The sequence below is a fragment of the Caenorhabditis elegans genome, chromosome III (assembly GCF_000002985.6).
Source record: "Caenorhabditis elegans chromosome III".
NCBI classification, from domain to species: Eukaryota; Metazoa; Nematoda; class Chromadorea; order Rhabditida; family Rhabditidae; genus Caenorhabditis; species Caenorhabditis elegans.
The window spans coordinates 10,506,941-10,534,544 of NC_003281.10; the positions used below are offsets into that span (position 1 = coordinate 10,506,941).

The 27,604-nt window shown below is 38.0% G+C and overlaps 2 protein-coding genes and 7 non-coding genes across 22 annotated transcripts; 6 read left to right on the plus strand and 3 right to left on the minus strand.

Moving 5' to 3' along the window:
• The first annotated feature begins 117 nt into the window (after positions 1-117).
• Positions 118-11,656, plus strand: sly-1 (Sec1 family domain-containing protein 1). Of its 2 annotated transcripts, NM_001129225.4 has the most exons (13): positions 118-259; positions 314-375; positions 426-523; positions 575-788; positions 1,083-1,319; positions 1,920-2,105; positions 2,271-2,471; positions 2,756-2,984; positions 3,131-3,308; positions 4,039-4,365; positions 5,124-5,221; positions 5,564-5,637; positions 10,985-11,656. In NM_001129225.4, exons 1-13 carry the CDS (start codon positions 220-222, stop codon positions 11,012-11,014), a joined length of 1,974 nt encoding a protein of 657 aa, NP_001122697.2. In that variant the 5' UTR covers positions 118-219; the 3' UTR covers positions 11,015-11,656. The 2 variants fall into 2 exon arrangements, with proteins under 2 accessions (NP_001122697.2, NP_499317.2); NM_066916.4 differs by lacking the exon at positions 10,985-11,656 and having other exon boundaries at positions 175-259; positions 5,564-6,075.
• On the plus strand, positions 9,166-9,291 carry F43D9.9. The gene has a single exon (NR_052698.1). It is a non-coding gene; the product is annotated as an Unclassified non-coding RNA F43D9.9 (non-coding RNA).
• F43D9.13 lies at positions 9,544-9,664 on the plus strand. Its single transcript, NR_052699.1, has one exon. It is a non-coding gene; the product is annotated as an Unclassified non-coding RNA F43D9.13 (non-coding RNA).
• Positions 9,705-9,899, minus strand: F43D9.7. Its single transcript, NR_052700.1, has one exon. It is a non-coding gene; the product is annotated as an Unclassified non-coding RNA F43D9.7 (non-coding RNA).
• F43D9.12 lies at positions 9,710-9,838 on the plus strand. The gene has a single exon (NR_052701.1). It is a non-coding gene; the product is annotated as an Unclassified non-coding RNA F43D9.12 (non-coding RNA).
• A 2,165-nt stretch (positions 11,657-13,821) lies between the features above and the next one.
• On the plus strand, positions 13,822-25,765 carry unc-49 (the record flags this gene model as incomplete). Of its 13 annotated transcripts, NM_001027614.4 has the most annotated exons (18): positions 13,903-14,101; positions 15,107-15,193; positions 15,782-15,857; positions 15,976-16,217; positions 17,303-17,385; positions 21,030-21,179; positions 21,430-21,685; positions 21,737-21,896; positions 21,972-22,028; positions 22,398-22,433; positions 22,492-22,614; positions 22,795-22,885; positions 22,933-23,017; positions 23,646-23,798; positions 24,289-24,392; positions 24,439-24,724; positions 25,269-25,399; positions 25,503-25,764. In NM_001027614.4, coding segments are annotated over 14 exons (1,521 nt in total). The 13 variants fall into 13 exon arrangements, with proteins under 13 accessions (NP_001022783.1, NP_001022784.1, NP_001022786.1 ...); NM_001027612.4 differs by lacking the exon at positions 21,972-22,028 and having other exon boundaries at positions 13,822-14,101; positions 25,503-25,765; NM_001027613.3 differs by lacking the exons at positions 21,972-22,028; positions 22,398-22,433 and having other exon boundaries at positions 13,822-14,101; positions 25,503-25,765.
• Positions 19,055-19,241, minus strand: T21C12.11. Its single transcript, NR_052702.1, has one exon. It is a non-coding gene; the product is annotated as an Unclassified non-coding RNA T21C12.11 (non-coding RNA).
• T21C12.12 lies at positions 23,314-23,397 on the plus strand. The gene has a single exon (NR_101846.1). It is a non-coding gene; the product is annotated as an Unclassified non-coding RNA T21C12.12 (non-coding RNA).
• T21C12.9 lies at positions 25,394-25,542 on the minus strand. The gene has a single exon (NR_052703.1). It is a non-coding gene; the product is annotated as an Unclassified non-coding RNA T21C12.9 (non-coding RNA).
• Positions 25,766-27,604: the final 1,839 nt, after the last annotated feature.

Consider the following 27,604-nt stretch of genomic DNA (forward strand, 5'->3'; position numbering starts at 1 on the left):
ATTTTTTTTTCTCTAAAATCTTTCTCTGAAAATTAAATTTTTCACACAATTCTGTTTTAAAATTCCGCTTTTCTTTTAAAAAAATGCATTGCACGCAAAATGCGCCAGTGTACACCGTTTGACACGCTTCTCGTCTTCTATTCTACGTGGCCGTAAATCTACACAGATTTTATCAGATAATTTTCCAGGGTTTTAAAAAATATTTTAACGAACAAAATTATGCCGGCGGAGCTGGAAAGCGTTCGAACGCGACAAATAGGTGAGAATTCATGCTTGATATGAATAAAATATAAATAAATCTCCATATTTTCAGTCGCTTTACGGACGATGATCAATTTGAATGAGCCCGTAGTCAATTCTGGAGTCAGAGAACCGGTAGGCCGATTTAAAATACCTGAAAAATCAAATTTATTGTGTGAATTTAGGTATGGAAAGTATTGGTGCTCGACAGAACCGGACAGGATATAATTTCGCCGCTTCTCCCAGTCAAACAGCTCAGAGAACTCGGAGTTACCCTTCATTTGTGCGATTTTAGCTAAAAAACTGCGCAGAAATTCAATTTTTCATATTGCAGATTGATCGGAGCCCGCCGTGAGCCGCTAACCGACGTTCCAGCTGTGTACTTCGTGTCGCCAAACGATGAGAATATTGATTTGATGAGTGAAGATCTCAAAAAAGCCATGTACGACTCGTTCTATTGCAATTTCATCTCCCCGTTGGCTCGTCCTCGTCTCGAATCGCTCGCTTCAGCTGCAGTACACGGGGGAGCAGTTTCACAAGTTCAAAAAGTGCGATAAAGAATTAAAAAATATATTTAATTCAGCATTAACTAGTCGAAAACCTTCTACATTCTTCATAACTTGTGCTGCAAAAACCATTATAAATCTCAAAATTGTGGTTTTTTTTCGGATTTTTTCTTGCAAAAAGTACAGAATTTTGAAAATTATCAACCTTTTTTCTTGATTCTAACAAAGTTTGTCGTAAAAACACTTATAAAATTGAATTTTGCACTAGTTTTTCAGCAAAAATAACTTTTTATTTCAAAAAAAAATTAGATTTTCCGACATTTTCAAAATTTCCAGGTAGTGGATCAATATCTCAACTTCATTTCCCTGGAAGATGATCTCTTTGTGCTCCGTCGTTACAGTGAAAATAGTACATTCTCATATCACGCAATGAATTCACCCGGAACATCCGATGTCGCCGTGAATGCGATGCTTGATTCCATTGCCGACGGACTTTTTGCAGTTTGTGCCACTATGGGAATTGTTCCGATTATTAGATGTCCGAAGGGAAATGCTGCTGAAATGGTGGCAAAAGTACGGTTATTATACTCAAAATGGCTCGAAAGTAGCGGATATTATAACAAAAATTCGGAGAAAATCGCTTGGTTTTCGCTAAAATTTCCAATTATGCCAATTTTTCGGTGCTGTGGCGTCTGGAAATTGATTTTTAATTGATTATTGGCATATTGTGCACGTTTTTTCGTTTATTTGGGTGTATTTAAAACCAATACGAAATTTTACAAAACTAGCAAATTTAGCAGGTTTTCCCAAAATTGTTCATTAAATTTTCTGATAAAAAATTGAAAAAAAAATTGTTTTATCTGAAAATACCTTTTATTTCATTAGGAAAAAAAAAATGAAAAGTGCTCAAAAATTGTCTGAAAGAGCACTCTTCCCATTGTTCCCACTAAAATAAAAGCTAAAGATAAAGCAAATATTTTTCCACAAAAACGCGCCAAGTAGGACAATATTCAATTAAAAAAAATTTCCAGCCGATATGACATCGAAAAATTTAAAAATTAAAGATTTTAGCCAAAAAATGTATTTTTCTGGAAATTTTAAAGAATTTTAGTTAAAAAATTTGATGTTTTAGGGTCATTTTCGGTATGATAAAGCGAATAAAAATTATTTCAGAAACTCGATCAAAAACTGCGTGACAATCTCCGCGATTCACGAAACAATCTATTCACAATGGATGGAGTTCGAATGGGACTTTTACAGACATCTCGACCACTTTTAGTGATTGGAGATCGTTCTGCAGATCTTGCTACGATGCTTCATCATACTTGGACTTATCAAGCTCTGATGCATGATGTTTTGGTACGGGAGAGTCTAGAAAATCATAAAAAAAAGGCCAAACTGTTTAGCATCTGAAATACTTTGAGAAGTTTTTTAAAATGAATTTTGAGACATTTTGGGCTGAACTACACAATTTTCATCGAAAAAAAAACCTTTTTCCCCTGAAAATCTTGTCAATTTCTTCAGGAACTCGATCAAAACCGTGTGACAATCAGTACTTCTTCTACTGGAAAGAAAAAGGACTACGATATGGCCACTGGTGGTTCGGATAAACTTTGGAATAATCATAAGGGTAGTGCTTTCCCGACGGTCGCCGAAGCTGTTCAGGAGAATCTCGATGATTATCGTAGCAAGGAAGATGATATTAAGAAGATTAAGCAGGCTCTTGTGAGTACTGTTCAGAAGAAATTTGGTTAAAATTGACCACTGAGAAAGAAAATTAGAATAAATTCCTACATAAATTTCTTTAAAAAATGTTTAGAAAAACTAATTAATTTATTTTCAGAATTTTGATTCGTAAATTTTAATTACAAATTTATGAAGAAAAAATACATGAAAATTGTCAAATTTCCCTAAAATGTATTTTTTTGAAAAATTTCGAAGTCACTTTTGGACTGCAATTTTTAAATAATTCAAAAAAATTCCACCTTTCAACTATTTTTTTGTTGCAGGGATTAAGTGGAGAAAGTGAAGCAGCCGACGAAGCTCTCACCAATGTTCTAGCTGATACAACTGCAAAGCTTGGATCGACTGTGATGAGCCTTCCGGATTTGCTCGAATCAAAGAGGCTCATTGATTTGCACACGAATATTGCCACAACACTGCTTGACGTCATCAAAGAGAGAAAACTGGATGTGCTCTTTGAGCTCGAGCAAAAGCTGTTGCAACACTCACCGCTTGGTAGATCTTTTTTGTTGAATTTTTGAATAAAAATTGGCAGAAAAAACCATTTTAGCAGCTTTTTTAGTTAAAAATTGCCACATTTGAAATAAAAATCATTAAAACTTCGGAAATTTCTGTAATTGTTTAAAATTTAAAATTTCCAGACCAACCGGTAACCCAGTTCCTGAGCAATATTAATCACCAAGAAGACGTCCTTCGTGTGCTCATAATCGCATTTTTGTGCCAGGAAACTGTCAATCAGAATGGATATGATCAAATGATGAACTTGCTCCGTGAGCGAGGAATTGAAGAATCCGCACTGAAACATGTGCAGAAGCTCAAGTTCGTGAAAAAAATTGTCGAAAAAAATCAATAGAAACTCGAGTTGAATTAAAAAATCTAAAATCTTGTAGAAAATTTTGTTTAAAAAATTGTAAAGAAATAATTTTGAGCTTAAAAAACCTTAAAATTTTTATTTATTTTTCCAAAAATTTATTAGAAAAAAAAAGTAAATAGCCCAGAAACTGACAATTTAAGTTGAAAAACCTGGAAAAAAACCAGAATAGTTCAAAATTTCGGCTTTTAAACTAAAAATCGTGAAAAAAAAGCGAAAAAAATGATTTTTCCATCTCTGGAAAATTTAAATTTTCTATTCTGTGAATACTATTGTCTAGCAATTTAAAAAACTGCATGAATTGTCAAAAATTACCAATTTTTCATCTAAAAAACTTACGTTTTTCTAGCGAAATTCCTAATTTTATTTGATTTTTCCCGCATTGGAAATTTCAAAAAAAAAGTGATAAATGCTCTGAAAAATTTGAAATTTCCATTTTTAGACTTTTTCACTAACTGGAAAAACTGGAAAAATCAGCAATAATTGGAAATGTTAGAAATCGCCGGATTTTTGACATTTCTAGTGTCATTTAAATTTTCCAAAAAACTACAACGAAATTATAGATAAATATGAAAAAATCATGAAAAAAAAAAATCAAATTTTAGCCTATTTCAACTCTAAGAGTATATTTTTTCTGTGATTGCCGACATTCTCAAATCCCAATTTCCTAATTTTCAGATCCATTTCCCAACTTGGATCCCGAGCCGCCAACTCTGCTCACACAGAAGAGCATCAAGGTGCTGGAACAAAAACGATAAGCATGTTCGGAAAGCTTCTAAGTCATAGTTCGAAATTTGTAATGGAAGGAGTCAAGAATTTGGTGCCAAAAGAGCACAATTTGCCACTTACAAAAATGATTGATTCACTGAATACGCCACCATCATCAACTGGAATATCATCAGCTGTTGGAATTAATCAAATGATTGGAGGATCATCACAAGGACCTGATATTGATGATATTTATTGCTTTTTCGATCCAAAATTGATGCATCAGCCGACGAAGGAGTTCGTTTTTTTTTTTTTTAAAAGAAAAAGTCGAAAATTATTTTTTTTGTGGGGAGAAAACTATAAATTTGTCAAAAAATATGTACATTTCGCTAAGAAAAATAAATTCTTAATTTTTCAATTTGGCGAATTTTTCAGAGAAAAATTGCCGCTTTTTGGAAAATTGAAAAATCGAAAAAAAAATTGAAAAATTGTATAAATTTGTCAAAAATATGTAGATTTCGATTTTAAAAATTGAGAAAAGATATGAAATTCTTCTCCATAAGTTTTTCCAACAAAAACAATAAAAATCGAATTTTTTTCAAAAACAAAAAATTTAATACATCGGCTTTTTGACCATTTTTCATTAAAAAAAACAATTTTTGCACTAAAAAATAAAATTTTAGGTTCTAATTCCGAATTTTCAGACGTTTTTTTAAAGTTGTTTATCAATGAATTTTTTTTTTAAGTTTCAGCCTTTTTTATTTTAAAAAAAATGCTTAAAAAAATTATTTGAAGAACATTTTTTAAAAAGAAAATTGAAATAGTTTCCACTTTAAGAAAAATAACAATTTTCGTTATTTGTTCTTAGAAAAAAAGTAAAAGTTGCCATTTTTCTGAGAGAAAATATTTTTTTTCGATTTTTCTGACAAAAAAACTGTTTTTCGTGGTAAGAAGTAAGGGAAAATTCGAAAAATTCCAACAAAAAATTAAATAATCTTCATTTTGAAAGAAAATTGAAATAATTTCAACTAAATTTCGAAAAATAAATTTTCCAGAACCATCCTGCTTGCCCGTCAACAATCTGCCCAAGACGTCATTCTTTTCGTTGTTGGAGGTGGAAACTACGTGGAATATCAAAATCTTGTGGATTACGGTAATTAATTTGAAAATATTGATACTATTCAAAAAATTACAAAAAAAAAACATTTTTGTTTAAATTAAAAAGTGGAGTTAAAATTGAAAAGTTGAGATTTTGGAAGTTCTAGAAAAAAAAACTATTTTAATTAATTTTTAAAAAATGTTTCTATTTGAAAATTCGCTCGAAATTCAAATTTGCATAGTCCATTAAATTTAAATAAAAATTGATTAATTCCTTCTCATTTAGGAGAAATTTTTTTTGTTGGTTTGTGAAATTTTTCTAATTTTCAGACTATTTTCGTGCTTTAAAACTATTTTCCAACACACTTTTCTCTTTCTAAATCCACTATTTTTCCAGGTAAACGAAAAAATCTGATGCGAGTCACCTACGGATGCACGGAGCTCGTGAATCCCGCACAATTCTGCGATCAGGTTAGTTGTTGCTCTCTCTCTCTCCCGTTGACTGACTTATCTGGCGATTCCCCGTATTTTTTTTGTTCGCCGCTCGAATTTTGACGCAAAACTACTGACTCTTGCTTCTTCTTTTTCGGCTCTTGATTTGATTTTCCGAAAACGTATCCTCCTGCCGGCTCCTTCTCCTTGTCCTGTTGCCCGAATTCGTGTGTGTGTGTGCTCTTTTGCTTTTTCTTTCTGTCGCCATAACCGTCGAAAATTTGAAATTTGAATCGAATTAGAATCGAAGAAAAGGAGAGGAGGATCTGTCAACACTTTTTGAAATTTGATCTACGAAGTATATATGGATAACTTTGTTAGGAATCTGTTTTCTGGTTTTTCATAGAAATTGGCTGAAAATTTATTTTTAATTTGATTAAAAAGAAAACGCTTTTTATAGAAGCTCCAGGAAATTTAGGCCAAACTGCGAAAAATTTAGAAAAAAACACTTAAAACTTTAAAAAATCATCCTTAATTTTCCCAAAATTTTGAGAAAAAAATCTTTAGAATTCAGATTCACAGTTCCTCGACAAAATTGAGAAACAGATAAGGAAATTTGGAAAAAAAGTTGAAAAATAAAAAAACTTAAAGAAACCAGAAAAAGTTCAGAAAAAGTCTCCGAAAAACCAGAAATTTTTGAGGAAAACTCGAAGAAATTTCTCAAAAATTCAGAAATTGATAATTTTGAGCTCACATAGTAACAAAATATATAATACATACATTAAAAAATTCAATTAAATTCGAAATTTGTTGAAAAATTTGATTTTTTTAAAAAATTATCAGACTAGCATAGTCTATATTGATTTTTTTCCCGAATTTTTATGGAAAAATTAACCTTGTCGATTTAATTTTTTTTGTTAATGTTCATCGATTTTCCATTGAAAATCATCAAGAAAAAAAAACTCCCGACAAAAATTTTTTCAAAGCCATTTTTCCGCTTCACCCTTTCGGCGTCACGCCTCGATTTATATATTACCATAACCTAATTTATTCGATAACTTTTGACCTCAAAAGTTGATAAGTTGCATCTTCCTCTCCTCCGCCCTCCTTTGGACGTCTGCTGGTGCTCGCAGAATTTTTTTTTGTTCTGCGGCTTCAACAGCCTCAATCACGTTGCGCGGGGCGTTCGAATTGACCCCTACGGAATTGAAAAGTTTCTAGTTCGGATTACATAAACTTTTTCTCTCTCTGTTTTGCTCTTTTGTGAAAGTTGAATTTAAGATGATTAACTGTTCTATTTCGTCAGAAATTTTTTTAAAGGAGCGTTCTGAAAATATGAACATTTATAGTAGTGTTTAGATAAATTCCCGTGATTTTTAAAAATTAATATTGTGATTTAACATCATTCTCACAGTCGGAATAGCCTAAAAATTAATGATATAAAGTAAATTAAAATTCAATTTTTTTTCAAAGCTCTATTCTGAGGAAGTGTGCATACTGTATTTTTTCTTTTAGCAAAAAGAGTACATTTTTGTACAAATTTCAACATGAAAATCCAACGTTGATCTAAAATTAGTTATAGAAATGCCGAAAAAAGTTTGTTCTATAGGAAAATAACATTTATTTTTGTTGAACGGCCGGAAAAAGTCCTCAAATATTGCCTGAAAGTTGCCGTTTTGTTCATTTGCCGAAAAAATGCCGCACATCCCTGATTTCTAGTTTCCAGTAAACACTGAATTTTTCATTAGAAGTTTAACACAAAATCCAGCTGCAATTTGTAATATACTGTAACTCTGTAATAGTGATTGTGATCCAATCTTCCCCTTGTAAATATCACTCTTTATTTATTACACACGCACACAAATGTCGTCACTTCTTCGTAAGCGGCCTAAATCGAATTGGGCACCTCTCGATTTCAAGAAGAACGTCTCTTTCTCCCTCTGCTCCATCCTTCCGCGCCGTCGCTCGATATTCCAAAAATGAGAATGTGTGTAGTTCTCCTAGAACCCTCTAGAGACTCCTAGTGATGACAGTTGACGGGAGATTTGTCGCGCGCCTGATTTGGGTGCTTTTTCCGCATGTTTCGCATTTTCTGGGAGCCAATTGACGACGGATTCCTGGTTGTATTATATCGATGAAGGAAATGTTTTTTTTTTTGAGGAAGAAGGCAGTAACCATGGTTCTTTTATTTTTATTTGATGGCCTCTTGGAATTATATATTTCCTCTTCTCAATCGAGAGAAAGAGGAATAGGAAGAGGAAAAGACGAACAATTATGTTTTTGCACACTAAGATAGACTCACACGCACATACTTTCACAGGAAGGAAGACGCAATTAAATCAGAAAAGTTCTGCAATTCTCTTATTGCACATAATCTTCTAGAGAATGAATGGACTTGTAGTTCGTCTCCTCCTCCTCGTGGTGATGGTGTCTCTGGACACATCGTCCATCAGACGTGTTAGCAGGAGGCGCCCCCCACGCTCCTCTGGGACGAACAAGAGCCATATAATCCAGTGAAAAGTTTTTGGGGTTGTTCTTCGGAGGACGAAGAAGCCCAAGAATGACGAACATTTTTGGCGGTGGTGGTGGCGTCCACGAGGAGGACAAAACACATCCGTCTTTGTGTCGCCGAGGCGCCAGTTTTGGGTTATTGGAGTTGCAGAAGTAGCAGTAGCAGCAGCAGCACAAGTGTGTTGGAGCAAGCTCTGTAATTTCTGCATTTCCGATATTTTCATCTTGAACCGGTGGCCTCGATGTGTCTTGTTCTGTCTGTCTGTCTTGTTGCGGCCAGATTGTAAAATACCCGACTCATTTCATTTTTCCGACGATTCTCTTCCAATGTTCAATACGGCTTTAAATAGAAGATTTTTGAAGCCGTAGGATCAAACCAGGGGTGTGCGGCAAATCTCAAAATTTGCCGAGCTCGGGAAATTCGGCAAAACCTACTTTTTTGAAATTTGACGTGCCCGGCAAATTTTCCGCACACTCCTGGATCAAACTCAGATGATTTTCTCTCAAAAATACCGTATTTTCAATTTTTGCGACTTCCGGTCTTTCCTACAGTAATCCGTAAAAGAAGGACTCATTCTCAAAGTGAGTAGAGCACAAAATGTGCTGAGAAGTAGCTTCTCAATAAAAATTGCATTTTTGTCGGAATATTTGAGCTCTGGAGTTGTAACTTGAGCTTCACTAGAACTACAGCGGTGGGAATGGAATTTCCATCAGATGCTCCAAAACTAAAGTATCACACGACTGCAAAAAAAGTTGCATGACCTCACTTTCCGGATGCATTTTTAGGACACACAAGATGACGTGATTCGTTCTTACCCCGTCATCATTATCTCATCCCCGCTATTCTTCTTCCGCCGTTGGATTTTTTTGCAATTCTGCGTTGCGGCGACGGCGGCTCGTCTTCATTTGTGTGTGTGTGTGTGTGTACTTGTAAGTGTGAAAAGAGGTTTTCTTCTTCTTCTTCTTCTACTCCGAGGATTCTTCCTAGGCGCGGTGGTCCTGGAAAACGACGGATAGAAGAAGAAGAAGCAGAAGTAGTTTCTGGGTCCGCCACATAAGAGGAGACACTTTCTTTTTTTCTTCTTCTTATTCGTGCGCTTCTTCTTCTTTTCCTACTTTGTTTGGAAAGTGAGTGAGGCACTGGACCACTCGAGAAGAAGAAGTAGAAGAGGCCACCCCATTCGCTTATCACGGGATGCTTATTGTCTTTAAGAAGAAGCCGACTACTACGACTACTACTTTTTTCTCATTAAGGAATTTTGATTGCTGATTTGGTTGTTGCTGAAAATACTTCCAACCAACAAAAAAACAAGCATCCTGATGAGCTTAAACAATTGGATTGTTGTGCGTGCCGAAAACAATTAAAGAAACGCTGAAATTTGCATATTTCTTTGGTTCCTTGTGTGCTCCAAAGACGTGAAAATGCATTTGGCAGATTAGTCGATTAGGGGGGATTCGGCACGCCTTTATGGTGGTTTTGTTCCCCTCCACCCGCTTTCTCAATCGACTTTAAGTGCACATTGGGATCCGCGAAGGCCTTATTCGATCATTCATCGCGGAGCACAAGACCGTGCGGGTTGTTGTCAAGAGGAGTGTGTGTGTGTGTCTAATGGAGCTGGAGCAGCAGAAGCACACGTCAGTTCGGATATGTGTTTCGCCGGGTCCCGGGGTCGATCCGAAATGACATAACTCCTGCGCCAAAAGCTCTATGTGTTCAGACGAAATTTAATGACTCGTGAACTAAAGAAACTAAAGGAACTAAAGCTCCCCCCTTCAGGGCAATCTATGGGAACATGACATACTATTTGTGGAAAGAAGGAAACAACTGAAATGGAAAACAAAAGTGGGCGCCCATAGAAGAAGCTTTGGTTTCAAGACGTCTAATAACTGTGAGAACGTGTGTTTGGGGGGAGCCGGTCGAAAACCGACGAAAAAACTTTGTTTGGCTCTACTACGAGCCTCTCCTTCTCCTCAGTTTCCACACCGCAAATAGTTTATTCCACTTTGCTCATCGCTTCTTCCGAATACACTTGCACAATCTGTCTCTCCACTTTTCGGAGGGTTTGAGCTTCTTCTTCTTCTTCGTCTTCACCGCCGCCGTCGTCTTCTTTTTTTCTTTTTCTTTCTTCTTTGTCCGGACACGGTGCTTAAAAAGTACACGAAACAAGATGGTCTTCCATATTTTTTTTGTCATTGAAAAAAGTCCTTCTCTATTGCGGAAGTGTGAGTTGCTCGGCTGGAAGGGATATCAAGAACCAGGCGATAGTAATAAATGTATATATTCGCCTCATTTCCTTTTACTTTTTTTTTTCGCAAAAAGTTCAAACTTCGGAAAAGTCGGAAGCTGGAGCAGGTTTATGATGTTTCGAAAACGTTTTGCTTTTCCTTAGTGTCTTTTAGGTAAAGCATCATGCCTACGTGCCTGCACACTGCCTATTTTCTGACGTAAAACTTCTACGTTCATTCTCTGAATTTATCGAAAGATCAACTATAAAGTTTAAGCTGAAAGGTAGTCCTGGAGGCAGGCAGGCATTAGGCAGGTGTAGGCAACAGTACTATAAAAATATTCTAATTATAAATATATTCAAAAATAATTTGGAAAATGGTCCCATTGATTGATTTTTTTTTGAAACCTATATTTTCAGCTGAAGCTGGAATTTAGCGAGCCTTCTTTAAAACCCCGTACTAGAATTTTCCCCGCAATTCCAGCATTCCCTCTATAGAATACTCTCAACTCTTCATCCTTTTCTCTATAAATGTTCCTCTCTGTCAACTGCCACAAACAAAGGCTGTGGCACCTCCTCCTATAATTGCCGCCGCCGCAGGATACAGCAAAAAAAAAACGGAAAAACTTGAATAATTATGCATTTTTCAGCTCACTCGACTTGGTCGCGCCTCGGATTAAACTGACGGCTCTCGTGCTTCTCCAGAACCATACTGGTCTCTTCATTTTCTCTTCCGTTTTTTTGCAAAAAAAACCCCAAAAACGATGGGCGGAGCTATCATCATCATCGGCTCACGGAGCTCCACCCTCTTTTCTTTTGTGTTCACTTTTTTTTCGTTTCTTGTTTCGATGTGCTCCCCCCCCCGTTTGATTTTTTTGATGTTCTTTCTTTTTTTTTTTGTTTAATATTCCCATTTCAATTTCCTGTAAGATAATCTAGGCGCCACGTGGCTTGGGCTGGAAATTTTTATTCGAAAATCGTTTTTTTGTTGGAAAAATGTAAAATATTGAAACCCTAAAAATCTCTAGTTAAAAACGACGCTCCGATATCCCGCGGAACAGTTGGTTACTGTAGTTTTCGGTGTGCTATAACGGCTTACAGTAACCCAAAGGTGCATTTCCTGGGATACCGGAGCGTCGTAGCAAGGATTAGATTCTTTATATTTGGGTTATCACTTTTTGAAATTGGCCAATATACCCATAAGTGATAAGCCACAAATAAAGCCTTTAGCCCACAGAATTTTAAAAATCTAGAAGTCACCCATATTTTTCTATTTTCACTCGATTTTTTTCGAATTCTGAAAACCCACGATTTTCAAGAAATGCACAGTTTTCAAAATAGCAAGCAGATCCACTGGCCAAAAAACAATGTTCTTTTCGGTGGTCAGGTGTTCATAATTTATTGTGATTATTTAATTGATTGTTTGCATCTCTTATTGTAATGTATTCTTCTTCTTCTTCTTTTTTGCTTCTTCCCCATAATGTTATCCCTGTACAAGTGGTGCAATTGAGAGAAAATGGGAGATCCGTCGGAAATTAGAGACTTGTGTGTGTGTGTGCTGCTTTTTGAGCCCTCACTGTGAGGAGCCAAAAAGAAAAAAAACAAGATGCGCTGCATAGATACAGATGTCAATTTCCTGTTCTTTCAACACTTTTTTTGGGGTTTTCTCTCGCTGGTAGCCCACGTGTTACAAGCAACCCGAATAAGTTGATTTCCCAGGATTCACCTTGGAAATTTGAGCTTTTGATCTACTTCTGGAGCACAACGTGCACCGAAATATAGTTGAAGAGAAGCTCGGCGTGACTGACCCGAAACAATTAAAGTTCGGCCGTCTAAATGAGCTCCAGATGCTTCAGACACTTGAGCCGCAGACTCTTGATTCACTTTTTTGTTGTTGTGCGCTTTTCGGACATATCTACTCGCCGAAAATACCCCAATTTTTTTCGCTTTTTTGCTGTTTGCACCTCTGCGTAATCGATGGCCGAGTTTTCTATTTTTCGCGACCACGTAACGAAACTCTCGAGGCACCCGATTTGACGCGCAAAACTTTTTTCTAGGCGAATAATATTTTTAAATCGAATTTGCATACTGGTCTTTACTGTTTGGGGGTCAAATCCTATTTGGCAACAAAAAACCAGTGGCCGAGTTTTTATGTTCCGCGGCCACGTTACCAATTCTTAAGACAAGAGAGATGAAAACATAATTGTGGTTACTATTCTCGCATTGTGCTAGAATATAGTTTTGTTGCCACGTATTCAGAGATCAACAAAACGAGGTGTTCGCGCGCGAAACCGTGGTGATTCACAATGGAGCGTGAATGCATCTTGAATTTTTTTTAAATATAAATGATGGCGTGACGAAACGCCATCTTCCTCTGTGCCTTTTTTTCTATATCGAATATCAATTTTCGTTGCTTCACTCTCGGGCCCTCCGAAGAGTAATCTGATACAGGCGTCGTGTATCACAGGAATCGGAGGAAAGTGATTCGCATTTTGAAATAGTAAAATGATGCATTCGCGCGCCAACGTGCTATTTTTTACATCTTATTTTACGCGCAAATTGGTGGCCGAGTACTCTCTTTCTAGGCCATGTTGCAAAAGTCCACGTCACCTTGAACAATATTCGATAAAAAAATAATCTGAACTTGAAGCCAGAAGTGTCATTTTCAGACGTTTGAAACATTTAATTCCGCGTTCAAATATAGCTTTTTCAAGTTCTCGGGACTTCATCCCGTCAATAGTGGCCGCGTGGAAGATTTTTTAAAGTTGTCTCGTCCACGACTGATGGTAGCGTTTTTTGAAAACTGTCGGTGATCTATCCAGCTACCCAGTCTGGAAGAGTTTCCCTAGTTTCTCGTACACGTACACGTGGTGTCAGGCTTTCTCATTGCGGTTTGATCTACAGAAAATGCGACGTCAGCTGAAAAGTCTGCGTCTCTTCTAACGCAATTTTCGAAGATCATATCAAAATGGGACATTTTGACACCACGTGCACGGGTTGTGACTCTTCCACAAGTGGTCGGCTAGTGGACAAGTTTTCCAAGTTTCTCGGCCATCATGGGTAATTACAGTTAGAGTGGGCATAGTGAGCTCAGTGAGCTCAATTGATTGTTCCCGATGTCGTTATGCAAGCTACTGCAAGAAATCTAACTGTGATCTCCTTCAATCCCCCAAACTCTTCCACAAAAAGGACTAGTTTTCCAAGCCATTCGGCCATCAGCTCCTTGATGCCCTTTCCACGTGTTTTTTTTTGAATCTCTGTACTTTCGCCCATTGTACTAGATGCTATCTAACAAATCAATGACGTGTTTGATCAATGCAGTGACCAAGAGGGTCCCCCATCCGTCTATACTCTTTTCATTGCGGACCCCTTCCTCTCCCGGGACAGGAGGGAACAGTTGGGATCCCCAGCGCCTCCCCGTTACCTCTGTGTTCTCCGTGTTGGCTCAACTTGTGCGTGTTTTACATCTCTCTGTCTCTCTCTCATCATCATCATCTTATTCTGTGCTCCCGCTAACCGATTGGCTCATTCTCTTCGGCTCTTGTCACTAACGAATCGCTTTTCACACAGAGTGATATAGGAGAAAAACCTCCCCAACATTGGCTCACACCCGGATTATGATCTTCTGCTGCTCCTGCTGCTCCTTCTGCTGTAGTTGAGACGAAGAAGAAGAAGAAGCTCCATTCTCGAGAAATGGCTCGTCCATTCACACTTATCGTACTCCTCTCCGCACATCTGTGTCTACATGTGGTTGTGACACAGGATGAGTAAGTTTTAATTTTTGTTGAGTGAAAGTTTAATGTGCTGCGAAAACTAAAATATCGATGTTCTGAGAAGTTCCTGTAGAGCGAGGCCTGCCTGCCTACCGGCCGCCTATATAGTTCTATTTGGTCTGAGCAAGTAATGGTAGCCACGCGGGTAGGTATAATTCAGACGATTCTGTGCCTACATAAAAGTCTAAATCTTTTAATCCGCAAACTTTAAGAAGGTAGTTATTTTGCTGCTAATTGTTAAGCCTAAGTCTAGGTCTAAGCCTAAAACTAAGCCGAAGCCTATGCCTAAGATTAAGCCTAAGCCAAAGTCTAAGCTTAGGTCTAGTCCTAGGTCTAAGCCTAAGCCTAAGCTTAAGCCTAACTCTAAGTCTAACTCTAAGTCTAACATAAGCTTAAGCTTAAGTCTAAGCCAAATCCAAAGCCTAAACCTAAGCCGAAGCTTAAGCCTAAGCCTAAGCCTAAGCCTAAGCATAAGCCTAAAATTGAGCCCCGCTAAATATTCGCTCGGGGATTTGGGTCTCCGATGCTCAAAATTCCAAGTTAAGCTCCGCCCAATTCTTGGCGTTTTCTAAGCTTTTGGTACCGAATTTAACTTTCATGCCTGTAGGCTCCAAGCAAAAAAAAAACTTATAAAAAATAAATAGAGTTTCAAAACTTTCCCCCAATTTCGAATTCCGACGTCGTCTAAAAATTGAGTTTGCCCTTTTTCCCGGTGGCCGCTTTTAGCACTAGCATGGAAAAAAAGAACATGTATTTTTCTATCTCTCAATCCATTACCCAATGATCGTCATCAAATCCAATTTCCATCCGGCATCTGCCAACTGACGACGACGACGACGCAAAAATTGCCAATTTCTCAATTTCATGTTCCATTTTGTAACACCTTCCACTTTGGTGGTTGCAATTGAATTTGTGCAGAAAAAAAAATGAAGAATGAGAAAAACACTGATCCAGTTGATTGCTCAAGCTTGCAAAAATGATGTTCTTCTTTTCTTGCAGGGACTCACATATCAACACTCAACTCCTCTCATCAGTTCTCGATAGACTCACGAATCGCACTACTTATGATAAAAGATTACGGCCCAGGTAGGACCAACATATTGTTACCTGACAGATATACCATAATAAGTATACAGTGTTTTTGGTGATTTATCACATTTAAAAATGAAAAATAACTGCAAAAAAGAAGAAATGCTTTATACATTTTTGGTAATATAAAACTAGCAACCCTACTCTGATAAAATATAACGGAAAATTAAATGTATATTATTTTATTACTAGCACTTACTAATCAATAAAAATGCTCTGTTTTTGAGCTATAGAAGTTCAATAGAAATAGTCATAAATGGACCCGCGAGATGTAACTGCATTTTTTTGGAACAAAACAGTTATAATCAAAAAATATTAAAAAACACTATCATAAGGTATTATACTGATATTTTAAATATTAAACATAAACAATTTTGATGATTTATTTAATTGGCGACAAAAACAGGCAAAAACAGACAAAAACAGGCAAAACAGGCAAAAAACAGGCAAAAACTTATGTCAAAATTTATCATTTATTATGAAAGAGCACCTGAATTTGTCTTAGATAGTACAAATAGTACATATCTAGTTCAAAAGTAGATAGTACAAAAACACGGACAAAAATACTTATAACAAACATTGCAGGTATGGTGAAAAGCCAGTCGACGTTGGAATTACGATACACGTTTCTTCAATCTCTGCAGTTTCAGAAGTTGATATGGTAAATGAGTTTTATGAATACCGTAAAAATAATACGAAAAATTAGCGTTGCCCCAATTTGTTGAATAGATAGTGGGAGGACTGCACCATCTAATTTAACTCTTTTTTTTTCATTCCAGGACTTCACATTAGACTTCTACATGCGTCAAACGTGGCAAGACCCTCGACTAGCCTTCGGAAGTCTTGATTTGGGACTTTCCAAAGAAATCGACTCACTTACCGTCGGAGTAGACTACCTGGATAGACTGTGGAAACCCGACACGTTCTTCCCAAATGAAAAGAAATCATTCTTCCACTTGGCAACCACACATAACTCGTTCCTTCGTATCGAGGGTGATGGAACGGTTTATACTAGTCAAAGGTTAGTTATCTATTGGAGAAATCAACTAATACCCTTTGCCTCCAGGAGAGGGTGTGGAAGAAAAAGCAGTAAAAATGGGGGGATTAGATGATGTTTCTTTTTTACGAGCGGAATAGGGGGGAAGAAGAAAGTGGTCAAAACTATTGGGAGGGCTTATAAGACGTGAGCTGATGTTGCGTAGTATGTTCTAGTAGTTTGAACTATACAAAGTAAGGAAAAGAGGGGGTAGTGGGTTGGAAATATTAAGGAATAAATGTTTTAAAAAAATCTAATCTTGAAAAAATGAAGCATATCTGTTAAATATTTCTCACAGGAAAATTTATAAAAGTTATTGTACAAGCAAAAGAGCTCCATTGAAAACTATTGGATGAATATAAATTTATACGCTTTTCTGTTTTTTAAACATGACAAAGTTTTAATTTCGCATGAGTTTCTTTTTCATTTTTTGAACTTAATATGTTTTATAAGTATAATTTGAAAAATAACATTGAAAAAAGATGAATTCAATTAAAAATCTTCGAAAAAAACCGCATTTTCCAACATGGTGCATCGAAGAAAAAAAGTTGGTTTTTGGAATATATTGGCAAGTGGTAGATCAGTGCAAATGTGCTCTAACATTTCATGAATATAACACTGATTTAAGAGTGTCATGCGATAGAAATATTGTGTTTTTTGAAATTTGTACGTTTTATAAATATGATCGGAAATAAGAACCGAGAACGGACAAATTTCCGAAACGAAAAAGTGTCCATATTCCCGCAAAACCCTAATTTTCACACATGGTGCATCGAAGAAAAAAGTTGACTGTTGGAAGTTCCAAATTGGAACATGACCAAGGTTAGGCGACGTTGCGTAGTCTTCTAACTAACAGCCATGTATCAAAAAACTAGGCCACCGATTTTTTTTCGCAATTTCATGCACATTATTTCCGAGTATTTTTTACGCAACGTAGCCAAGTTTTTTGATTATGACCTCGAAAAAATAAAACTCGGTCATGTCGCATGACACAACCCGTGTAGAGTTTTATTGCGAAAACTCGACCACCACATGTAATTTCTCGGCCAAATCAAACCTAAATATTCCAGATTAACAGTCACTGCAACGTGTCCAATGGACCTGAAGCTGTTCCCAATGGACTCTCAACACTGTAAACTGGAAATTGAAAGCTGTAAGTCACTTTGCTCCCCCGACATCTTCTCCCCGAGTGTGGTTTTCTTTCCAACCTAGTCGTGGGGTAGGCGTGCCGTTATGTAGCCAGAGATTCAAATTATTTTCATTTACAAAAATGGGTCGATTGCACAAAATTCTCTTTGTTTTCTCTGATTCTCTCTTTCTCATTGCTCTCTCTCTTTCCATTGATATCTTCCTTTTTTGGTGAATTGTATTTTCCAACAAAAATTAATATTTCTCTAATCCCTCCACATTTTCTATTGTCTCTCACAATTTCTCACTCTCCCCTTTTATTGTAATCTTATTATCGATTTATTGAGAATTATCTGGAGAATTTCTCTGTCAGGTGAGTTTTGCACGCTTTTCATATATTTTATGTTGCTTGCCACAAAAAAACCGAAAAAAAAACGTACAGAAAAAACCATGTACCGTAACCTTGTCGTTTTGAAACTACCGTAACCCTAACCACCGTAACCAAAGGCGCATGTCTCTGGGTGTCTCTAACCGATTACGTGGTGAGTGACGTGTCGCTTTGCGTGCTTTCAGACGGCTACAGTATCCTCGACATTATGTACGTGTCGCACGAGAAGAAGTCCGTGTCCACCGAGTCTTATGAGTTGCCGCAGTTTGTACTTCAGTCTATCAAGGTCGTCAATCATACGCAAAAGCTTAGTTCAGGTGGGACTTTACTCCATGATTTTTAGCAGCCGACGTTTTACGGGCCCGTGAAGTGTCGGCTGCAACCAATCGATGCTAGTTTTTTAATCCCAAAAAGTGTCGGGCGCTGCGAAACGCATACCAACTGTACTATTGTGTCAAACACCAAGTCCTTGATTTCATGCCGAAAAGCAGGCGTGAGGCTCCTAAAAAAAATCAGAAATATTTCATTATTTGTCTATATATTATTTCAATATTCCCATTGAATATACAACCCATTAATTTCAGGAGAATATTCCCGCCTTTGCTGGTTCTTCCTATTCAAGCGTAACATCGGCTTCTACATCATCCAAATATATCTACCATCTGTCCTGATTGTCGTCATCTCATGGGTATCTTTTTGGTTGAGCCGCGATGCGACACCGGCAAGAGTTGCTCTCGGAGTCACCACTGTGCTCACAATGACTACTTTGATGACCATGACTAATGTAGGTGTGAAAAATTGGGATTTGACAAAAAGAGATTTAATTTAAAAAACTAATTGTAAGAAAGCTATAGCTAAAAATTGTTAACTATCAAAATGAACTGAAAAATTGGCTACATTTTGTTAGTTGGCACTTTTCTTACATCTTTGTTTGGAGAAAAGTTAGCAGCCGACATCTTGTGGGATTTTCAAGTTTTTGAACTAGAACTTAAAAAAACATGCGCATGCGTAACTTAAAAATAAAATAAAGACTAGCACCAAGGCAAAATTCTAAACAAATTTCCTACATTTTCTTAGTTCACAGCACTTATCACACTAGCGCAAAAATTATAGCGTCTGACATCTCACGGGCGTCTACTAACAGTAACCACCCGCCAGGTGTCGTATGCTTCTTGTTTCTACCTAAATTGTCCGTTTCTTTCAGAGTTCAATGCCAAAAGTGTCATATGTGAAAAGTATCGATATATTTCTAGGTGAGTTCATCACTGTTTCTTGATCCTCATTTCTCACACCTCACGTGCGTGGGGGTCCTTTTGGTATATATTCGACAAATTGTTGCAATTGACGAATCACCTCGCTTACACACTTGTTTCGCTAGAGCTCGAGAGAGAGAGATGGGCTCCAGGCGAGAGAGCAAAGTGTTGTAATCAATCTATTCGCTGGCAAATTGCTGGCAAATATTACGTCAAATTGGAAGAAGAAGTACGGAGATGGAGATGAAGAGAGAGAGTGAGAGAGAGGCTGAAGCTTGTCTTTGACATGTGCTCACGGATTTGTTGCCAACTAAAAACGCACATGTCACTACATACACTGATGACACAGATCCCAATAAAACTTAACAACTGAGATTGGCTCAAGGGACCTGAATAATTGTGAATAAGGGGGTACTGTAGATAGAGGTTACTGTAACTGTGATACTTTAAAAGTAAACAGTACTATGTATAAAATTAGGACTTTCCAGAAAACCCTTTCCAGAAAACAAATTAGGACTTTCCAGGAACTTCCTCAAACTTTCTAAAATGTTCTAGAATTTTCCACAAATTTACTAGAACTTCCCGGAACTTTTAAAAGAAGTTCTAAAACCTTCCGAAGCTTCCTTGAAGTTTTTGAAATTTTCTGAATTTTTTCGAATGTTGCAATCGTTTTCTGAACCTTCCAGAAGTGCCTCAAAAATTAAAAAAAATTTCTAGAGTTTTCCAGAAGATTCTCGAACTTTATAAAAGTTCTTAGAAGTTTCTGAAAATTTCAAAAACTTTCCAAAGTTCGCTCAAACCTTCTGGAATCCTTTTGAAATCTGTCGAACTTTATAAAAGTTTATTGCCGACATCTCGCGGGTATCTCCCCCATAACGATCACCTCTAAAATGTCGGCTGCTTCTTGAAATGCAAAGCAGATAAGCGCACCTAAGAGCACCGTAGTTCAAGATTACTGTAGCTAACTTCAAATTTTCAGGTGTCTGCTTCATGATGGTATTCTGTTCACTTCTAGAATACGCCGCCGTCGGATACATCAGCAAACGGATGAAGCTTGTCCGAGCCAGAAAAGAATCTCGGTATGCCAATTTTGTCGAGAAATCGTCGTTTCCCCCCACCTCCTAGTACATTTATTCCCACACAATCAAGATACAAAACCTTGCAGAATGCTGACCCCTTTACCACATCTTGAGTCTCTTCCTCCAAAACGTACTCTATCCGTTCCCTCGTATTTCAACAACACCACGTACCGCCCGTTTTACTCGTCCACCGATCAAACGTCCAACCTGTACATTCCGGAGTCGCAGCGCACGACGATTTTCTCAGTATGCACGGTTTTTGAAAATTGCGCATCAAATGTGGTGTTTTGAAATTTCACTTTAATGCATCATGTTTGAAGCGGAAGACTGCATGTGTTTGCCTTACTTTTAAAACTAACTTTTGCAGAATGAGGATGCAGTGCCGAATGAACTAACTCCAATGCTCGGACGGAGTAACTCACAAGCATCCGTATTTCTGTATCAGAGTGAGATTTTTTTTGATTTTTGTGTGGACGTGACGAACTTGCGCCTGGGATGAGATGCATCACATTTTACGCGCAAGTTCTCACCGAAAAACCATTTCAGCGGCTGTAATATCCGATGACGAGTTCGGAAGATTCTGGCGTTGGCTCCGACCATCCAACATTGACAAGTACTCACGCTCACTGTTCCCATCTGTAAACTGCACATTTCTATTTCTACCGTACCGTCCGTCTCTCAAATTTTCAGATTTTTGTGCTCTTCAACGTCGGCTACTGGGCCTACTTCATCCGGCAGAGCCAGATTCAGGAAGAGCAACGGAACAGTCAAATTCTCTAATTTCTGATCACACCACTCCTCATCTCATTCTATTGTAGCCTTTTTTTTTCGAATCATTTCTGAATATCTCTTATCTTCTCAAAGATGGCATCGCCTAACCACCCCCCACTTAGCACACAAAAATGCTCTCTTCTAGAATTTGTTGAGAACGGAGACACCGATTTTGCAGACGGGTACGAGACGAAAGATATCGACTACTATTGGGGGAAGAAGCGGACTGATTTGGAGATAACGGCTGTCAAGTTTGATACCTTCCAGTTGCCGCAGTTTCAGCCAACGCTGTATTTTGTGAATACAACTAAAGCCGAGACCTCATCAGGTATGTCATAATTAAGCTTAGGCTTAGGCTTAGGCATAGGCTTAGGTATATGTTTAGGCTTATGCTTAGGCCTACGCTTAGACTTAGGCATAGGTTTAGGCTTAGGCTCAGGCTCAGGATTAGACCTAGGCTTATGCTTAGGATTATTCTAGTAAGGCCTAGGCTAAAAGTAAGGCCTAGGCAAAACTTTAGTTTCTTTTGTAGTATGCAAAAAGTGCTCAAACTATTTGTCAAATGAAACATTTTACAGGAAAATACGTACGCCTGGCGCTGGAAGTAATATTGGTTCGAAATATGGGCTTCTACACTATGAACATCGTCATCCCATCCATCCTGATCGTCACCATATCTTGGGTATCATTTTGGTTGAATCGAGAAGCTTCGCCGGCTCGAGTTGGATTGGGTGTGACTACTGTGCTCACAATGACAACTCTGATCACTACAACCAATAATTCGATGCCAAAAGTGTCTTATGTCAAGGGTCTGGATGTGTTTCTTAATTTTTGGTGAGTCTGGGATTTTGGTTGAGAGATTTATTTTCAAATTAAAAATTCCAGTTTCGTAATGGTATTCGCCTCGTTGCTCGAGTACGCCATAGTATCCTACATGAATAAACGACTGGTCCTCCGACGGGAAAAACGAAGAAAAGCCGCCGAACAACAGCAGCGAAACGAGATGCCAATGTTCAACGCGAGCCCGAAGGCCGCCAATAATAATGTGAGCATTTTCAGATTAATTTCAGAATTTCAGTTCTCCGTTTTTTGTTTTAAACACAAACACATTCTTATTTAGTCATACGAAATGACACTTATGTCGCAAAATTCGACGCCTGCCAAAAGCTATGTACAGGTACTACCGAAGGCTACGGCTATTGTGAATGTCGTGTCGTACCAATCAGAGAGCACATTTTAGAGCAAATAATTATGTTGTCAATTGAGAAGGTGTGGTGCGAAAATTGCTGAAAATTGCAAAAAAAAATTTCTCGAAAACCCCCTCTCAATTGACACCTTCCCACCCGAGTCTTCATTAGAATGTGTCTGTATTTTTCCACGCTTGTAAAGCAGTCAAACAGCACACCACATTTGTGATGTGGCCGAGTTTTCTCAATCGAGGCGGCCACGTGACAAACTTGTGCACAGAGTGTGTGGTAGATTTTCATGCTTTTGAGAGCACCTATTTCCTTTGAAAGTAATCAATAAAAAGTTTAAATTTTTTAAGGCTGACTTGTACTTTGCCGGACACAATTCCTCTATGGTTAGTTTTAGAAAATAATTTTTTGGGATAAAAATAATAATTTGCTGAAAATTTTCAGAATCCATTGATGGAGATCCCAGAAAATTGTGATTGCCGGACGATTCCAATGATGCAACATCCACGTCTTGTCACAGACGGCGCACATACGCTATGGCCGGCTCCATTCGCGCGGCCGAAAAAGGTGAATAAGTTTTTTCAGAAAATTTGAATCTCCTGTCAGAATTTTTTCGCCGGAAAATTTTGCTTTCCCGCCAAAAGTTTTTCAATAAATTTGAATTCCCACCTAAATTTATCTTTAAATATTATTTACGACTCCTCTGCAAAACCAAAAAATAGCCTTTTTTTAATCAATAAATTCCAGGCTTCCAAGACATGCTGCCAACGATGGACGCCTGCAAAAATCGATAAGCTTAGCCGATACGGTTTCCCATTGTCTTTCTCTATCTTCAATAGTTTGTCTCCTTTTTGGACTATTTCCTCTAACCAAATTTAATTGCAGTAGTCTACTGGTTGTATATGAAATATCTAAGCTTAAACTCGTCGGACAAGATCCAGGAGAACGACAAGTGGCAGCAGATCCACTGGTGAACACCCGAGATATAATCCCCCCCGTACCCGCCCGTCATTCCAAAACTTTTTCACTTTCTTACTATTTCTCGCCTTTCTCGTTGTTACCTCCCCTTTACCTTCCCAGTGCAATCGGCCACGTTTTCTGCATGCTTGCAGTGACTAAACCACCTTCCAGAATGACGTCATCATCATCTTCCACATCATCAACTTGTGATCTACAGAGTGCAAGCTTCTGCATGAACTTCTTCCCTCTCCTTTACTACAACGTTGGGGTCGAACCCATCGCCTTGAGATTGGTAATTGGTCATTGCACACAAGAAACACCGAATCTCACGCGCAAAAGTTTCACCCAACGTTGAGCCATCCATTTCTGTATATAACTTTTCTCCCGCCTCCCCCTTCCCCCCAATTTTCATGTAAAATTTGTCCGGTGTGAGCGTGTGTGTGTTTTCAAAGTTTCAACGCTTTTGTACAACAGTTTTTTTTGCATTTTTCAAAAAAAAAAAAATTAAGCTAGTAGTCTGTAATTCTGTTGCTTTTCTTTCTCGTCGTCGTTGCTTCCTCATCAACATAGAATAGATTCAACCCGCTTAACCTGTGTCATCATATCCAACCACCAACCATGAAGCCCAATGTGTTCAGATGCGTATTCGACGGCCGAAATCGAGTACAAATGGTGTACGTCGAAGGAGCCGAATTGTTCGACAGCGGTCAAGGCCGACGCGAACATCGAACTGTCGAGTTATAAATTCACTAAAATCTGCCAAAAACGGACACTTGCCAGCACTTCATCGGGTTAGTTTTTGAAAAAAAAAACGGAGTCGATGCACCATGTTTTCAAGAACATCACTAGCAACAACACTCTTTAAAAATACATTTTCCACTTTTCTGGAGGCGCCACTTCAATGTTTCGCGTCGATGTACCATGTTTTTGAATGTTAATCCGTTTGACCTCCAGAAATCGCGGGATTCAAACTTTGAATTGTGTGACGTCACACTGATGCACCATGTTTTTCTCCTACTTCATTGTTAAGTGGCCGACAATAACATTTGGCCATTGATTTTTTTACTGAGAAAGTCATAAATCGAAATTTTAAAAACCTTTTTTTAATAAAAACAACTATCGATTTTTTGAGCGTGGCCGGTGAAGGTCGGTGCTTTACACAACTCGTAAAAGCATCGTTAACGATAAGTGAGAAAAGTTAAAGCTAATAAAAAATGTCAGGTGCTCTTTTTTTTGCTCGAAATGAACAAATATTTTAAAGCCTTAAAAAAAAGTTTTCAGGGACCTACTCTCGTCTACGGGTTAGTTTCATATTTGATCGCGACAGCGGCTTCTACTTTCTTCAAATATTTTTCCCTGCCAGCCTCGTCGTAGTTTTATCATGGGTATGTTTGGGGCGGTGGCCTAACTTTCAAGAAAATCCTCTTCCAGATCTCATTCTGGATCAATCGTGACTCGGCGCCTTCGCGAACCCTAATCGGTACGATGACGGTGCTCACTGAGACTCATCTTATGACCGGAACCAATCGACGTCTTCCACCAGTTGCCTATGTAAAAGCCGTTGATGTATTCCTCGGTTTCTGCTATCTTCTGGTTATACTGGCGTTGATCGAGTACGCCTGTGTTGCCTACTCAAAAAAGAAGAACGAGGATCGTCGGAGAAGAGAGAAGAAGACGGAGCATAAACCTGCTCCGCCGACACCTGATATTCTTCACGGTAAGTGTGCCTACCTTTAGTTTACCTACGACTACAGTACATACCTAATACTGAAATTAATTTTTTTGGTAATATAGGAGTACTGTAGTGTTACTGTAGTTTTGGAAAATACGAGTTTTTGTTTTTTGAAGAGATGCTGGATTGGGGTTAGAGCTGAGAGAGAGAGATGAGAGAGAGGGCACCGTAGAAGTACTGCCGGAATACTGTAGGGGTACTGTAGGACTTCTGTAATTTTGGAAATAGTTGTTGTCTTTTGAAGAACGGTACTGTGGGAGTACTATGGGAGTACTGTAACTGAGGGAGTATTGTAGGATTACTGTAGAGTAATGTAGTTTTAGCAAAAATAAATATTGTGTTTAGTGTCGGGGAACTGTACTCCTAAATTACCCCCACTGTAGGGGTAATATAGAAGTACTGTAGTTTTAACAGAAACTAGCTTTTTTAGCCGCCCATTTTTTGGCTAAAACCCATTTTTTGAGTTTCTCATGAGAAATTAAATTGAGAAAACTCTTCCACCAATCCCATTTACCTGTTATATTTCCAGACGTCCGCCTTGCCGAATGCACATGCAACGCGGCTCCAACCTCGATCATCGCCGTCATCAAGCAGTCGAATCGATTCTGTGTCAGTCACAGTCACATTGACATCGTCAGCCGTGCCGCGTTTCCTCTTGTTGTAAGTGACCGAGATTTTGCATTTTGACAAACTGACACACTTATTTTTTTCTAAAACTACATTATTTCCTTTGGAGTTTTATAAATATTGAAACAATTTCCAGTTCATCTTGTTCAACACTCTCTTCTGGCTGATTCTACTGTACAAATCCAAGCGTCTGCCGTATATTAGTGAACACGAGGGTGACCGTTGCGATGCTCCAGACCTTCATTAATCTCAATCCAACTTCCTCATCATTTTCCATTTCGAATATCTCTTTTTCTTGCACAGAAGCCTTTTTTCGTTTTTTTTTATTGATTTATTTTTACGGATTTTTAGATAATGCACAGATGCCTCATTGCTCAAATAAATTTATTTTAATTGTCGATTTTTTTTGCAAATTTTTTTGTCGACGAATTCGGAAAAAAATTGCCGGTTTGCCGATTTGCCGGAAGTTTTCAATTCCAGCAATTTTCCGGTTTGTCGTTTTGCCAGAAAATTTCAATTCCGGCAATTTGCCGGTTTGCCAGAAAGTTTCAATTCCAGCAATTTGACGGTTTTCCGGAAATTTTCAATTCCAGCAATTTGCCGGTTTGTCGATTTGCCAGATATTTTCAATTCCGGCAATTTACCGGTGGTCAAAATCCCAGAAATTTTCAATTCCGGCAATTTGCCGGAAGATTTAAATTCCAGCAATTTGCTGCTAATAGCCTCACTTTTTGGCCTAGCATCTGGCTAATTTTATTCATTTTTTGAAGATATGTTTAAAGTTGGATAGGTACCCCTAATGTTGCCCTAATGATACTAAATGCTCAGCTTAACTAAATTTACTTAAACTCTGATGAGGCGTCATAGACTACCCAATGCAGATCAATCGTTTCAGAAATAGCACCATGGATTGTTAGTATTGCAAAACTCATTCACACTGATTTCTAAACCATAAAGCTATTACCCCCCTCTGCAACCTGTACTACGTGCAGACTTCCACCCACATAACTGACGCCTATTTTCAATTCAACACCGTCATTCTGATGATCGGCTTCCTTGAACAACCTCGTTTTCTTTCTTTTTTTATTCGCCCTCTCTCTTGCAATGCAAACAATCTCTTATCACCATATCAATGTCTGTGATTGCCTGAATCTCTAAAGTATTTCGTCGCTTCCTTTCCCGATATAGTTACATGTTATGTCAATTAAGTGTATGTGTGTGTAAGATAGGAGACAGAAACAACACCAAAAATGAATTTCAGGTGATGGTTTTCTTTGTCATGCTGACTGAAAACGTGTCAATTGGAAAATGATGGGTCAGGAATCCTGCCTATCTTGATAAACCGGGTGGTGGTGTCATTGATTTATAAGGGTACGCGTGGAAGAACGCGGATAATGATGATGAAATGTAGACAGAGAATGATTCATTATCATATCTCTATTGATATCATATTAAAATAATGTTGCCACGTGGCACTATACTTACCTTACTTGTTTTTGCTCAAGCTTTACAAAAGTGAGCCCGGAAACAAAAAAAAGTGAAACAAAAATCGGGTGTTTTTTTCAGAAAATTTGAATTTCCCACTAAAAATTGTCTTTCTCACAAAGTTTGAATTTTCCGCCAAAAATATTTTTATCAGAAATTTGAATTTCGTGCCAAATTTTTACCTCAGAAAATTTAAGTTTTTCTGCCGAAAATTGTTCTCAAAAATTTTTTCCCGCTGAAAATTATTTTTCAAAAAATTTGAATTTCCCGCCAAAAAAATTTCTTTAAAATTTGAACTTCCCGCAAATTTGAAGAACGTTGAACAGTTAGTCCGTGTGATTTGATCTACTCGATCTCATTGATAAGATCATATACCAAAATACTATACATCTATATTCCGACTACAAACTCCCATGACACCTCACCATTCTTCTCACCCCTCCCCTCAAGCATCTTCCGATCTTCAAAGAGTTTCGTCGCCAAATTAGGGTCTCCACAGCAGCAGCATCTTTCAACGAAACGATGCCGACCCACGTGCGTTATCAGTTTCTTTTGACCACATTGCATCACTATTTGTGGTCTCCTCAATGTCACGTGTCCAACTTCCCCCGCCCCCAGCCCGCCCCTTTCGACGTCGACTCATTTCAGTTTGTCGACGACGACGAAATTCGTGACGATCCGAATTTTGCGTGAGGGTGCTATAAAAGTCGGCACTTGCATTATGTGCAGTAACACAGTGCCACTATAGTCTAC